General features: G+C 38.3%; 2 protein-coding genes across 18 annotated transcripts in view; one reads left to right on the top strand and one right to left on the bottom strand.

The window, feature by feature from the left end:
• The window catches only part of ZC3H14 (zinc finger CCCH-type containing 14), a 44,363-nt gene extending 34,936 nt beyond the window's left edge, over positions 1-9,427 (top strand). For 4 of the 9 annotated variants that reach the window (XM_080684510.1, XM_080684507.1, XM_080684505.1 and 1 more), the window contains 5 exons: positions 2,380-2,500; positions 3,383-3,519; positions 3,815-3,903; positions 4,881-4,987; positions 5,474-9,427. In XM_080684510.1, the coding sequence (XP_080540636.1) occupies positions 2,380-2,500; positions 3,383-3,519; positions 3,815-3,903; positions 4,881-4,987; positions 5,474-5,480 (461 nt within the window). In that variant the 3' untranslated portion in view covers positions 5,481-9,427. Of the gene's footprint in view, positions 1-2,379; positions 2,501-3,382; positions 3,520-3,811; positions 3,904-4,880; positions 4,988-5,473 lie in introns of all 9 variants that reach the window. The other 5 variants (XM_080684502.1, XM_080684508.1, XM_080684506.1 and 2 more) reach the window with 4 other exon arrangements.
• Positions 6,309-14,703, bottom strand: part of EML5 (EMAP like 5) — a 122,951-nt gene continuing 114,556 nt past the window's right edge. For 3 of the 9 annotated variants that reach the window (XM_080684414.1, XM_080684420.1, XM_080684421.1), the window contains 3 exons: positions 11,655-11,817; positions 11,259-11,362; positions 10,185-10,633 (listed from right to left, as the gene is read on the bottom strand). In XM_080684414.1, coding sequence (XP_080540540.1) covers positions 10,312-10,633; positions 11,259-11,362; positions 11,655-11,817 — 589 coding nt within the window. In that variant the 3' untranslated portion in view covers positions 10,185-10,311. Of the gene's footprint in view, positions 9,598-9,760; positions 9,972-10,184; positions 10,634-11,258; positions 11,363-11,654; positions 11,818-14,703 lie in introns of those variants that run through there. The other 6 variants (XM_080684417.1, XR_013961431.1, XR_013961430.1 and 3 more) reach the window with 6 other exon arrangements.

Here is a 14,703-nt window from a genome sequence, read left to right as displayed (position 1 = left end):
AGCTAAAAATATAATCGTCCTTAGGGGGAGATATGAGTAAGTGAAGAGATACCGCTATTATCGTGAATTGAATGAGGCAATAATATAGTGTTAGGGTTTTGATTGGTGGCAGAAGTTGAAAACAAACCTATTGAAAGGAGGAACGGTTTTAAAATGGAAACAAAGATGGTAAGAACTGCAAGTTGGGCACTGCACATTTCTTGACCTTGTATATTTTGTCTAAAGTAAGAGAAAATTCTGGTGCTTTTACTACTTTGGTTTTCAATTTGGCAGCTTAATTTTTTGTATGTTAGGGTCTAGTTTCATTTAAATGTAGATGTCTGCTAGGCTTTATTGGTATATATGTCATTGGTGACACATATACCAGTGGCTATTATGGAGGCAGCCATGATGCATGGTGAGCCTCCTCCACCATCGCTCTGATCTGGGACTCTTACACTGCTGCTCCGGGAGGAAACTTTGTAGTAGAACATCGAGGCTGGACTGCTGAATACCCATAGCAGTCACAAAGAGGCTGGGGGGTCTCTTGCTCTCCCCCTCTGAGCAGGGAGTTTGAAACTTTGCAATTGCTTTTGGTGGCTTTTTGTCCAGTGTTTCCAGGATGCTACTAACAGCAGCAGCCGTTTGAAGTCACCCGCACTGGCCATGATATAGCAGTACAGATTTTATAGCTTGTAGAAAAAAGTGAATCTGCCTCTTAAAATGTAAACAGGAAAAGTTTTAATAGCTTATGAAGTAAATGTTAGGGAAAACCAGAGTCATGGCCTTCGTATATATGGTTTAACATTTCTATCAGAAAGATAGTTTCCTTGTGCAGTATTTAACCTCTTTAATATGCTTGTGAGTTGCCACTTCTTCCACTTTCCAGCAGCCTGCTATGGGTATTCTGTTAACTTCTCTCATTTGGCCTGGGTTGCCACACACATACCATAGTCTAAAGAATGTTCTTTAGGAGGAAGGTCAGACAGACACATCTCTGCAGGGGTGACACAAAAATCATTTAAATTTGGAGAAAATCCTCCGGCCCTACCAGGTTTTATTTAAAACTAAGGATACTTTTTATCCTGGAGATAAATAATGAGTTACTAAGTAGCCTGGAAAATTTATATATTAGGCACAGTCATAATAGCGCTGATGATCTTCCTAATGGATTCAGGACTGGATGTGTGTGCCTTGTTATCCTGTAATGAAGACTGAAGTTGGGTCACTGTATTGTTAGGTTTTGATTGATTACCTGTTTTGCATTCTTGTTTTCATTTAATCATAAACTGAGAAAGACATTATTTCCTCTGTGTAAATGAGGAACCTGACATTCAGAGATGTTAGATAGCACTTGCCCAGTGTCTGCCTCCTCCGTCCACTAGTAAGTTACAGAGCCAAATTTGAACAGCTCTGTAAGAGATGTAGTTCAAGTGATACCTGCTTTCACAAACATGAATATGAACAATAATAGGTAATACCCATGGTGCTATTGGGAGTGGGGGTTGGTTGTCTTGGACCAGAAGTTGGTAGCTTATGATAGCTACCAGGTGTAACTTCATTTGGTTTATTCTGTTTTAAATTTGAATTAGTTGCCAGCATTTAAAATTTAAATGTCATGTAAAAAGGTTTTTGGCTTACAGAATCAGGAGACAGTCTGGCAACATGGTCCCACTTTCTGAAGTCACAATAATTGACATTGTAATTGGACAGAACCTGGTGCGTGGTATGGCAGTGCGTGTGCCTTCTGATGGTGTGGGCACTGGTCTCAGTTTGCTCTTCCCCACCCATTTGATCCACGAGGAGACTGACTGCCATGGTGATCTTACATCCAGCCAGGCGTACTCTGTTAGGTGATGTGCTGGGCCCAGTAGATGACAGTTGTGACCCATTTTAGGCAAAAGTCTTTTCCTCACTTTGAAGACATTGCCGAATTTATCACCTGGACTTAGAAAAGTGGGCATACCTCAATGAGTCGGAACACTTGTATTGGGACCCGCTGGTGAACTTGCCTGAATGAGAATTCATTCACATTTTTTATCAACTTGTGTTTCCAGTCTGCATTTCATTTTATTGACTCTCTACTTTGACATTCTACCCTCTTTTATATTTGATCAGCTCTGAAGTATTTTTGAGAATTGGAGTTTTTTGTGAGAACTTTGGCCCTAGTTGCAGCATCACTGTTCACTTTACTTCCATAATGCCAACTAGACTATTTCCTGGATTGTTTGCAGGATTCTTTTACAGTGTTGGTCAGATTACTTGGACTCATTTATTTCATATGAATATGGACATAGAAGATAAGATTTTAAGACTGGGTTTTGAGGGAAATTTATTAAAAGTGCCATGTACTGCATTGATCATAATTAATGTATACTTTTAATTCCTCTCCCTTTGTAGCTGAGCTCAGTGAACTGAGTGTGGCACAGAAGCCAGAAAAACTTTTGGAGCGCTGCAAGTACTGGCCTGCCTGCAAAAACGGGGATGAATGTGCTTATCACCACCCAATTTCACCTTGCAAGTGAGTAGCAGCAAACCAGTTCTGGTCCTCAGGTTAATTTCTGTTATCTGATCGTGTAGTTATTTAGCTTTTTTTTTTATGGCCAAGTTTGAGTTTTGTAGCTAAATTCATTGACACTTACCATGGCCCTGCACTGAACAGCATATATGCATGTGTGTGTTTGAGGAATGGGGAGATGGGAGGTGGCTTCGTTGTGCCTCAAACCTATGAGATACCGAAATTCTGGGTTTTCTTCTGGTTTCTGTACATTTAAGGAGGTGGGTATGTAATAACCATCCCAGTTTGTATGCATTGTGTTCATCCATACATACACAAATGTTAAGGCATTGAGGAAAAACTATATAATAGGTAATGAGAAAATATTTTGGACTGGGGTATAATTTTTCCTTACCAGCTGGTTAAATGGAATGAACTTTGAGAGATGGCTTTTACATGTTGTTTTTGTTCTATAGGTAGAATCTCTCCATGTTTTGATTTCAGGAGATTTTGATATGAGAATAATATGGGTGTATCAATAGGGAGATCGTTTGGGACAGGTATTCTTTTTGGGAGCATATCCCTTGTACAGATATCATGCTCACTATAGTGTTTACTTCATAAAATATATAAACATGGACTTTAACAATTCAGTGGTGTGGTTTTCATTATCACCAAAGCTCTTTCACCCTTCATGTGACTTGGCTGGAGTTGGAAAACTTGCTTTGGAATAGTTGTGTCCTGTTTTGATATATGGCCTCACTTAAAAATGGCGTTTCCTTCTCTTGTTACTTTTTGTTTCTGAAAACAAGTAGTGATGGAATATGAGTATAAGGAGCCCCTCTACAAAAAAACTAATGCATTTAGAAGATTAAGTGTGAATAATATGCTTTTTTTGTTTTATAGGGCTTTTCCCAATTGTAAATTTGCTGAAAAATGTTTGTTTGTCCATCCAAATTGTAAATATGATGCAAAATGTACTAAGCCAGATTGTCCCTTCACTCATATGAGTAGAAGAATTCCAATACTGCCTCCAAAACCAGGTTAGTGACTTTGTGCACTACTACTTTTGGGTAAAATAAAATTTAAAAAACATGACATTTTGTGAAAGGAAGTTTCAAAATTGTAGCAGAATCAAGTGATGTAACGAATCTCCAAAGAGGAAGTGTATGCATACTATAGTATTCGTACGTACTTTTATCTTCACTAATGAATCTATATGTCTCATCATTCATTATATTTTAATTTTAAAATGATTCCCATAAAAACATCAGAATGCATTAAAAATTATTTTGCCAAATAAATTTGATCAATGTTTGTTCTTATTTTTGTCAGCAGTTATAACAGCAACACCATCTTCTAGTAGTCAGCTCTGCCGTTACTTCCCTGCTTGTAAGAAAATGGAATGTCCCTTCTATCATCCAAAAGTAAGAAATTTTTTTTTCTTTATTATTACATATGTGTCCTTATCCCCCCATTGCACCCCCCATCCGCCCACTCATGCTCTCACCCCCCTGGTGTGTGTGTCCGTTGGTTGGGCTTATATGCGTGCATACAAGTCCTTTGGTTGATCTCTCCCCTTTACTCCCACCTATTTTCCCAAAACGGAATTTAGTGATAACTTTTCAGTTGAGAGACCTGGAAAATCACTAGCAAACTGAGGTTGAGTTTCTCCCCCACCTCCTTTAACTTACTTTTTGTTAGAGTTAAGTTGAAGGTCTTTAAGATCTTTAAGTTATTCCTTAGTGTCATTCAGCCTGTTTGTCTCTTTGGCCAAGTGGTGTGATACTACTGAATGTCAGTCTTCTAAGCTCTCAGAAGGGTAAAGCTCACCTTTACTAGTTACTGTTCTTTGCTGCCGTTCTTCACTGCCCCTAAGCATGTCAGTGGTTTTTTCGTTCCCTAATGCCAGAACTGAGATGATGAGATTAGTAGTCCAGCTTACTGCCATCCAGACTTGTTCTGATGCTTTTGTTTGTGTACTAAAGACTGGTTGATGTGTCCTCAGCTGTTTAATTGCTCAGGGTAGTGATCTCCTCTCTGAAATAGCAGCCTGAAAACCATACAGAAGGCCTTCACTGCCCTCAGCTGCATTGGGCATAGCTGAGGGTGCTCAGTGAAGAATGTTAGGGTGTTAGGCAGGGCGATTGTTACATTGATTAGAAGCAGTTGATTATATGCTAAGGTTCTTTTTGAAATTTGGTGCTGTTATTCTGTGACTAGGATTTTGTGTGTGTCGGGGGGTGGGGTATGGTTCATTTTTCAAGGTTTCAGTAGTAATAAAATTAATGTTATAGACCATATCTCTTGCCCCATTGTTAGGGTGGGCTTGTTAGTGTCACTCTAATTGCCATTTTTGTTTGTAGTAGCTTTGCATGTGTTGAAACTGTTCTTATTTCCTTAGCACTGTAGATTTAACACTCAGTGTACAAGACCTGACTGCACGTTTTATCATCCCACCATCACTGTGCCGCCACGACATGCCTTGAAATGGATTCGGCCTCAAACCAGGTAAAGATGAAAATTAGTTTTCCTAATGTCATTTCAAATACTTTTCTAAAATGTAGTTTCTTAAATTTATAAGCACACAAATGTGGAATAAATTATCACTGCCTTTTCTCTGATGTTTAATTTTATATGAGTTCTTTGGAAGCCAATTTTGTTTTATCCAGCAATTGCTTATTTCCCTGGATCATCTCCAGATAAGGTTTCTTTTATAACTTCATCTGCACATACACTAAGGCGTTAAGGAGTTACACTGCTTACAAATCTCATATCAGTTTTCTTAGACATTAGTAATTAGGGGGGAAAAGTTTCAGAACATTGTAGTGTGGCCTATAAATTCATGTTATCTTTTATGTACCTTTTAAAATCTGATATTTGCATCATAATCTGTAGAACAAATATTGTCTGAAGATACTCAACTTCTTAATTAAGGTATGTGGTATATAGGGCTGCAAAGCAGTTAATTAAAAATTTTTTTTTGGTTTTATTCAGTGAATAACACCCAGTCCTACCTGGCAGAAGATCATGAAGTTTGAAAGTTTCCATCCACTGATGAAAAAGATTCTGTAGAACTTGTCAAATCTTTGAAACTTGGAATATATTGCTTTCATAATATGAAGTTATTGCCTATCTGAAGTACCTAATTTTTCAAGTTTGTAAGTTTATTAAGTGGTTTTAACATTTGGTGTTTTTGTTGTTTGCCTTGTTTTCACTGTGGAAAGACAGTTTAAGGAAAAACTGAATTCTATTAAAACACCTGGCGTGTTTGTACACTGCTGTTTCGAGTATCAGCATGTACAACATGGTGATATTGTCAGTACGGATAATCCAGTTTGTGGCTACATGTTGCTGTGAGTGTGTGTGTGTGTGTGTGCGAGCATGTGTATACAGAGAAATATAGTGAGGGGAACATATATAGTGAGTGTCTGTGTGTGTGTGTGCGAGCGTGTGTATACAGAGAAATATAGTGAGGGGAACATATATAGTGAGTGTCTGTGTGTGTGTGTGCGAGCGTGTGTATACAGAGAAATATAGTGAGGGGAACATCCTTATTCCAAAAGTTGGATTGCTACTTTCGTTTTTTTCCAGGGATTATATAATGTTCATGATCCACTAAAAAGAGTGGCCAAAAGTGTTGAGGTAGTTTAAATAGTCCATCCTATTTTTTAATTTTAAGTGATTAAGTTTGGCTTCTTAGGTTGTGTGCTGGTTTGGTAAATGGTTCCCAAATAGCTAGTCTTTGCCTTCTGGGTAAGGATGAGTGAGGGGGCATGTAGAGTGAGAATAGCTGGAATGCCAATGGCAAAAAGAAAAAGAACAATTACTTAAAATGTTTTCATTTACTGTTAACATATACTTTTAAAATAAATATTTTCGAGAACTACATTATCACAAAATTATACAAAAGTTTTTACAAGTATATATACACATAGGTATCAGAGAACAGACTTAAAATTCACAAGGTTATATAGCTATACATGTACATTCTCCCATTCTGAAAAACATTCTCAGAAATAACTCCAGAAAATATAGTTACCGAAGATAATTTTTTAAATGTAAAAATTAGATTTCAATAGTATATTTTAAATGGCAGACTATATAATTACAGAGATCAGATGGATAAATTGCAAAGTAGGACTAAACTTTTTGACTACTGAATTAAAATAGAGTTATGTGTTTGTGGTTTTTAAAATTGTTAAGGCAAGAAGTGTCAAAAACTTTAGAATTAAACGGATCACTGATTTTAAAGACTTGATGTACAGTTTTTTAAAAAGTAAAGCTAAAAGTTGGTTAGAAAAAAGCGAATTAATGCAAAAGGGATAATAAAGACTCAGACATTCTGACGACCAAATTAAATGTAACTGTAAAAAAGTTCAGTGACTTCTTCAATCACATCCCCACGAGAGAAAGAAACCACACGTGTCAACCCATGTTTAAGAGCCTGAAACCAGCAGTCTGTTGTTTTGTGGCCACTGCTTTTCCATTGGGAGAAGAAAGATAACTGTTATTAACCATTTTGTAAGTTGCACTTTGCTGTGCTGATTCCAAAGTAAAGACAAAAAGCACAGGAGAGCACAGAGCTGCCAGTGAGGCGTGAGTGAAGTGACCATTCCTCTTCTTCTAAAAAGCGGGCTCCATTGAATTTAAGGCATATGTTCATTCCAGTGTTAGTACTTGAGATGCTGTTCACATCTCTGCAGAAGAAATTTGTTTTAAATTGTACTTCCAGAAATTTAAACAGATATGTAGTATCATTGTTTATGTTTCATAGTTGCAGTGTCATAATTCCACTATAAAAGACCTAAGTCGGAAACAAGGGCTGGAGTGGTTTAGTTCAGCCATTTTACAAGGAAATAACATGCTAAGATTGAATTGTTTCTTGCTACTTAATAGACATTGCCTGGAAACATATTTAAGAGTTTAATCTTACCTTTCAGGAGCTATGGTTTATGGGAGAGCTAAGGCTGATTCTAAAACATTTGTTGGGTAACTTGGTCTAAAATGAACCATCCTCATCCAAAAGGATCACAAAAAATGGAAGGGAACGGGTGTGGCTCACGGTGAGCAGTGCGTGGCACAGGGTGCAGTGTGCTTTGGCATGCGTTTATATACAGAAACAGGGCTAACGGTGCCAGGAGAAGGCTCAGCTTACAAATGCAGATGCGTAGTCAGGTACTGCACACACATAACTCTCTCTGGGTTAAAAAAAATAAACAGCAGAATCTCCATGGTCTGTGGTGGTTATTCACCTTCCCTTAGTTTGATGGCAGGTGAAAGCAAAAGAGCAAGGTACTTGTGGGATGACTCCTTAAATTCAGCATGACCTTCAGTCATGAACTGACAACAGTGATTAAGGTTGGCTTATCAAGTTGGCCACTTGGAAGAAAGAAAATGCAATGGAAGCAATTTTATCCTACTTACTTAAGGTGAGTAGAGTTTCTATCTGCATTGTGATAGAAATAGAATTTCTCTTTAGCCAAAAACTTGCAAACGTGACTGCCAAAAGTCTCAAAAATGGAGGGGGAGAGGGATTCAGGGGATTTCCACCCCCTTTAATTTGTTGACTGCTCCTTTATAATATACATGAATAGAAATGTAATATTAGTGTATTCTAAAATTTGCCTTTATTTAGGAGACTATATTGATATAAATAATGAAAGAATATGATCTTACGTTTCAAGTTTCTTAAACACCTTTAATCAGTCCTTTCCGACACAGCTATTCCAAGCTTTAAAACTGACCAGCGTTAACTACTTGCTAGGCTTTCTTGTGATGTAATGTGACCATTTCTGTTCTTAGTATTTACAAGGCATTGGACATACAAAACTAAGATTTCCAGACACCTGAAGGGGCCTATTATGCTACAAAGATAACACATTAAAATAAAAATTCATAGGACCAATAGAGCATCATAATCTTCTTCACGCTTAGAAAAATATATTTTTAAATATCAGTCTACATAATTTCCAATCTTCAGGAAACTACAGATAGGCTAAACAGCAAATTCCTGAATGGCAAATACTGATCTTTGGCAGCATTTAAAGTGAATAGGAATAAAGATCTAAGAGTTCAGCCCCAACCCACCAAAAAGAAATAGACAAGTTTGAAAAGTGAACTTGTATTCATTCCTTTTGGAAGTTGGCTATGGGTGGCATACATCTAAACAGATTTTCCAATTAAAAAAGTAAAAGGCTGTAAAAATATTTTTTCAAGAATTAACTAAATGGTATAACTTTGTAAATGTGAATTTAACTCTTTAGTTTACATGTTAAACATGTTTCTATTGGAGTATATCTTTAAATATTCAGTATGCTCTCCCACTTAAATACTATTGCTATCTAAAACCTTAAAAAACAGTACACAATTGGAAATGATTGTTCATCATACTACTTTTTCATTAATGAGGGTATAATTTTAACTTCAAATATAGAAATAACTTCTGAATGTAAAGATGGACAGCTCAAAAATGAAAATGTAGCAATCATATACTAATAACTTTGGATTTGTCCCTGTACTACAAATGCCAGGAGAACACTATTGTTTATAATAAAAAGGGCTTTTCTTGATGCTGCAATAGTAGTATGTCCTCCAGGGAAGCTTGTGTGTGTCTCCTCAGGGAAAATAAGGTTTGCCTTCTGAAAACATCCTTTAGGGTGATGGTGTGTTTGCTTCCCTTACAGAAACATAAGGATATATTTCACTAAACTGTGAACCACAAACTTTCTAAAAGGAAAGCATTTTGTTAAAGGATGATGAAAATAATCCGAGTTGGGTTTTTAAGGTTTTGGTTTGCCTTGCCAGCAGGTCTGCCAAATTTGTACACTCCCCCCAAATGGGGGTTGGCTCTCACTATTAAGTATTTATTTCGTCCTTCCTTGAAATGTAATTATCTGGCAGTGTATGGATTACAGTTATTCAGTGCATATAATAAATATTTTTAACTTATCCATCTTATATTTTGATGATTCTGGGCATATATCCCTGTTACATTCTTAAATTAGCACCACTTGACTTCTCCCTCTTCTGTAATTCTGGTTTCTCAAGGCTGTTTTTTCAGTCTTCCCAGCATCCACGTCTTTCAATGAGGTGTGTGTACACACTTCCAAACAAACAAACTGCAATCAGAGGAAACCTCAGTGAGTTCATTATATTTTAGGTTTTCAGAAAAGTTTTTCAATTGAGCTTTCAAACCATACATGTATAAAATTTTTCCTCATTAACTCCTCTTATTCTGTATTTATACATGGTGCGTGACTCCAAGGAGTCACCTGCTTTTGCTACCTTCCCATGCTGACAATTAAGTGATTCCACAAACTGCAGCTGTAGAAGTGATACTAAATCTCTAATTAGCAAAGAGAGTCTGCTCTTGGGCTGAAAAAGTTACCAACCTGCAGTCATCACCTCCAGCACTAATCACGTGTCGATCACCACTGGCAAATCGAATATTTGTCACATGGGGTGAATGACCCAAGAACCTTTTATGCTTTGCCTGAAAAAACAAAAAACTAAGCTCAAGGTGTGTGATGCACACAAAAGTCAAAGGGTGCTACAAGGAACCATAACTTCCATCACCAGGACTGTGAAAGAGGAAGCAGTTAGGACCATAGCCAGTGATCAAGTGCCTTTCAGATTAGTAATGGGTCAGCACTTAACACAAACCAGGTGATTTGGGCAGGCAGATGTCTCCCGTTACTCTGAAATTTTTCCTCTGAGGAAAAGCATTTGAAACTTGGTAAAGGTTTGATAAAAGACTAATCACAGCTTTTTATTAGAATAATTTGCAAAGATGGGTGTTACTTCGGGGCAGGGGGTATAATTTGTAATAGTTATTATTTCAGAGTAAGGGATTTAGGAAGTTTGGAAAAAAAATTTAAGAACACAAAGTATTTCCAGAGCAGGACACAACACAATTTAGCTATTATGTGGGGAAATGTACTAATTATCAGACATCTAATTGAGAATATAATTATATAAAATGCTAAACCCCAAACACTTACAAATTTTTCAGGGCATGGGAAGTCGAATAACTTAACCATGCCAAAGTCATCTCCTGTCACAAGGCTGATTCCTGAATGGGACACACAGGCACAGGTGACATCTGCTTTCTCAGCATGCCTGGACCAGATTCCCATAACTTCACTTCCTAGAATGCTAGAGGGAAGGGAGAAGAGAAATCCACCATAGCGCGCACACATAGGTTGACCATACTGAAAAAGTACCTTGATAATTAATCTCTAAGTACCTAATGTGTTTTTTAAAATACAGGAAGCAAGTTGTAAGTTACCAGGAGTCCTGAGTTTTACCTGGGATGTTAATCCTCCCCCCGCCTTAAGAAAATTAAAAAATTTTAAGGTTTATACATTAAATCTTTTAAAAATTAATACTGTATGAGAGCTGGCTTTATAAAATAAAAAGTGGTGCTTATTCAATAGGAATTTGACAGCAGTTTTCATTTACATTGACTAAGAAGATGGATGCTCAGCATTACCTGTTACACAGCTAGTGAGTTTGAACAAATTTATCGTTCCATTTCTAACAGCTGCAAGATAGCATTCCTTTTCGATAGAGAAATAATACAATTGCCTAACAGAACACAATATATTTGTTAAACCTATGATGTTAAAGGAAATATCAGGGCATCTTTAAAGTATTAACTTTGATTTCCTTTCTTTAAAAGAAACTGCTAAGTCATGGAAACTGACAAATCCTGGAAATACAGGCAACCAAAAGCGGTCCCAGGATGAGCAGCCCTTCTCAGTGACTGTATGATGCTTACCTTGTCCATGTAGCCCAAGTAATTCTGTCAATGGCAGCCTGGTCCGTAAGATGTCTTCCCGAAGGCACTTCGTAGACATGCCGTTTATAGCAACCAGTGGACACCTTTCATCATATATTAAAATGGAACAAGAATTCCATTATGTGAGGCAAAATCCAGAAGTTCACAGTATACTAGCAGAGTGCTATTTGATTTACATTTCTAACATTACTAAGAACGTAAAAGATAACTACAAAATCTTGTACAAAAAAGTGGAGAGAAGGACTGAGAAACAGGGTAGTAAAAATGTACAGTGAGTAGGAAATGCAAGAATTTGGAAGCACTGGAACTCAGGCATTTTAATGCATCAACTAACGAAATGTAGAAATGTACACGTGTCCGGTACTGATACTGCACCTGGAGGTATCTGCTGTCTGCGGAGAAGTCCATTTGGATGACGAAGCTGGGGATGTCTTTGCAGTAGCTGGTTCTGTTAAGGGTGGGGCCCAATGATAGGTCATAAAAATCCACTGAGTTCTCACTAGAACCCACTGCCAGAAACCGGCAATCTGGACTAAATCTGAATAGGTAACAAAACATGTAAAAGATGCATTAAAAGTGACATGGGATAGTATAAATAGCTAAAGACCTGTGACTTCTTTTAGCTCTCAAGAATGTGTACATATGATATGGCCTCAAACAGATTTACCTAATAGGAACAACTGATTATCTATCCTGAGATATTTGTATTACATGAAACAAAAGCTTTATATTTCAATTTTAAATTGTTTCTGAACTTTTATCTAATTCCTTTAAAAATATTTGTTTTTAAAAAACCACTAACATGCCCTAACTGGTTTGGCTCAGTGGATAGAGCGTCAGCCTGCGGACTAAAGGGTCCCAGGTTTGATTCCGGTCAAGGACATGTACCTGGGTTGCGGGCACATCCCCAGTAGGGGGCGTGCAGGAGGCAGCTGATCGATGTCTCTCTCGATGTTTCTAACTTTCTATCCCTCTCTCTTCCTCTCTGTAAAAAATCAATAAAATATATTTAAAAAACAAACAAACAAACAAAAAAAAACCACTAACAATTACATAATTACCAAGTTCCATAATACACCTAAGGTAGTCAGGATTCTTTCATCTGGAAACATCGTGTCTTAGCAGTAAAGAACACAGACCAGCTTAATTCACGCAGGTTATTAGAAGAAGGGACATTACTTGAGGCTTGGATGATGTTATTTTAATTTAATCTTTATTGTTCAGATTATTAAAACTGTTCCTCTTTTTGCCCCCATAGCTCCCCTCCACCCGGTTCCCACCCCACCCTCTGCCCTTACCCCCGCCCCACTGTCCTCATCCATAGGTGTACGATTTTTGTCCAATCTCTTCCTGCACCCCCACACCCCTTTTCCCCTGAGAATTGTCAGTCCACTCCTTTTCTATGCCCCTGATTCTATTATAGTCACCAGTTTATTCTGTTCATCAGATTTTTTATTGACTTGATTTTTAGATTCACTTCTTATGTATTTGTTGTTCATAATTATCTTTATCTTTTTCTTCTTCCTCTTCTTAAAGAATACTTTCAGCATTTCATATAATACTAGTTTGGCAGTGATGAACTCCTTTAGCTTTTTCTTATATGTGAAGCTCTTTATCTGCCCATCAATTCTGAATGATAGCTTTGCTGGGTAGAGTAATCTTGGTTGTAGGTTCTTGCTATTCATCACTTTGAATATTTCTTGCCACTCCCATCTGGCCTGCATAGTTTCTGTTGAGAAATCAGCTGACAATCACATGGGTGCTCCCTTGTAGGTAATTAACTGTTTTTCTCTTGCTGCTTTTTTTTTTTAATATATTTTTTATTGATATTTTACAGAGAAGAAGGGGGAGGGATAGAGTTAGAAACATCGATGAGAGAGAAACATCGATCAGCTGCCTCCTGCACACCTCCTACTGGGGATGTGCCCGCAACCAAGGTACGTGCCCTTGACCGGAATCGAACCTGGGACCTTTCAGTCTGCAGGCCGACGCTCTATCCACTGAGCCAAACCGGTTTCGGCTCTCTTGCTGCTTTTAATATTCTCTGTCTTTTGCTCTTGGCATTTTAATTATGATGTGTCTTGGTGTGGTCCTCTTTGGATTCCTTTTGTTTGGGGTTCTCTGTGCTTCCTGGACTTGTAAGTCTATTTCTTTCACCAGGTGGGGGAAGTTTTCGGTCATTATTTCTTCAAATAGGTTTTCAGTATCTTGCTCTCTTCTTCTTGCACCCCCATAATTCAGATGTTGGTATGCTTGAGGTTGTCCCAGAGGCTTCTTATACTATCTTCATATTTTTGGATTCTTTTTTCTTTTCCGGCTGTGTTTTTTGCTTCTTTGTATTTCAAATCTTTGACTTGATGCTTGCGATCCTCTAGTCTGCTGTTGGATCTCTGTATATTATTTTTTATTTCAGTCAGTGTATGCTTAATTTCTAGTTGGTTCTTTTCATATCCTCGAGGGTCTTGCTAAATTTATCGGCCTTTTCTAGAAAATTCTTGAAAAACCTTACAACCGTGGTTTTGAACTCTATATCCAGTCGTTTGCTTTCCTCCATTTCTTTTGTTTGTGATCTGTTTGTCTCCGCATTTTGGCTGCATCCCTGAGTTGATAGAGTGGCTTTGTGTGCTAGGTGTCCTATAGGGCCCAGTGGCTCAGCCTCCCCAGTTACCTGAGGTGGACACTCTTGGTGCACCCCTTTGTGGACTGTGTGTACAGTCTTGTTGTAGTTAAGCCTTTATTGTTGTTGGTATCACTGGGAGGAATTGACCTCCAGGCCAATTGGCTGTGAGGATCAGCTGTGTCTACGCTGGGAGAACTGTGCTGGAGACACTCTTATGGGACAAGACTTGCAAAAAGCCTCTGTGCTCAGCTTGGATGGGGCGGAGTCTCAGGGCAGAGCAGATAGCCTTGGTTTCCCGTCAGCCCTGCCCTATGAGGCCCCTGTGTCTCAGTGTCCCTCAGTTATCACTGCAAGCACCTCTGAGAGAAAGCCGCCCTTGAGTTTTGCCCGCTGCCAGACAGTCCAGTTTCTCCCCGAATGAGTCTGAGTCCCCACAGTCTCGCCTGGAACTGGAGTTCAGTGCAGTCGGGAGCTTTTGTCTCCCTCCTGCTTGAGAAAGCCAGCCGTGCACTCAGTTGCCACTCCTCTCCGCGCGCGTGCGCGTCTTAGTACCTCTGCCTGCTGCAGCTCCTCTGAGTCTCAGTGTGTTTTTCTCTTGCCTTCTAGTTGCAGAATTTCCACTCAGCCAGCCTTCCTGTGGTTCTGGATAATGTCCGTTTTGTCTTTTAGTTGTAGTTTTGAAATTATTGTGCGAGGCAGCAGTTTAGGTGTTTACCTATGCCGCCATCTTGGTTTCTCCTTGGATGATGTTATTTTAAAAGACAAAGTGCTATTTGCCTAGTGATCATGGGAAACTGTATTCCA

This window comes from Plecotus auritus, assembly GCF_963455305.1.
Source record: "Plecotus auritus genome assembly, chromosome: 1".
Lineage (NCBI taxonomy): Eukaryota > Metazoa > Chordata > Mammalia > Chiroptera > Vespertilionidae > Plecotus > Plecotus auritus.
The sequence above is the reverse complement of the archived record's forward strand: the minus strand, read 5'-3'. Positions and strand labels throughout refer to the sequence as shown.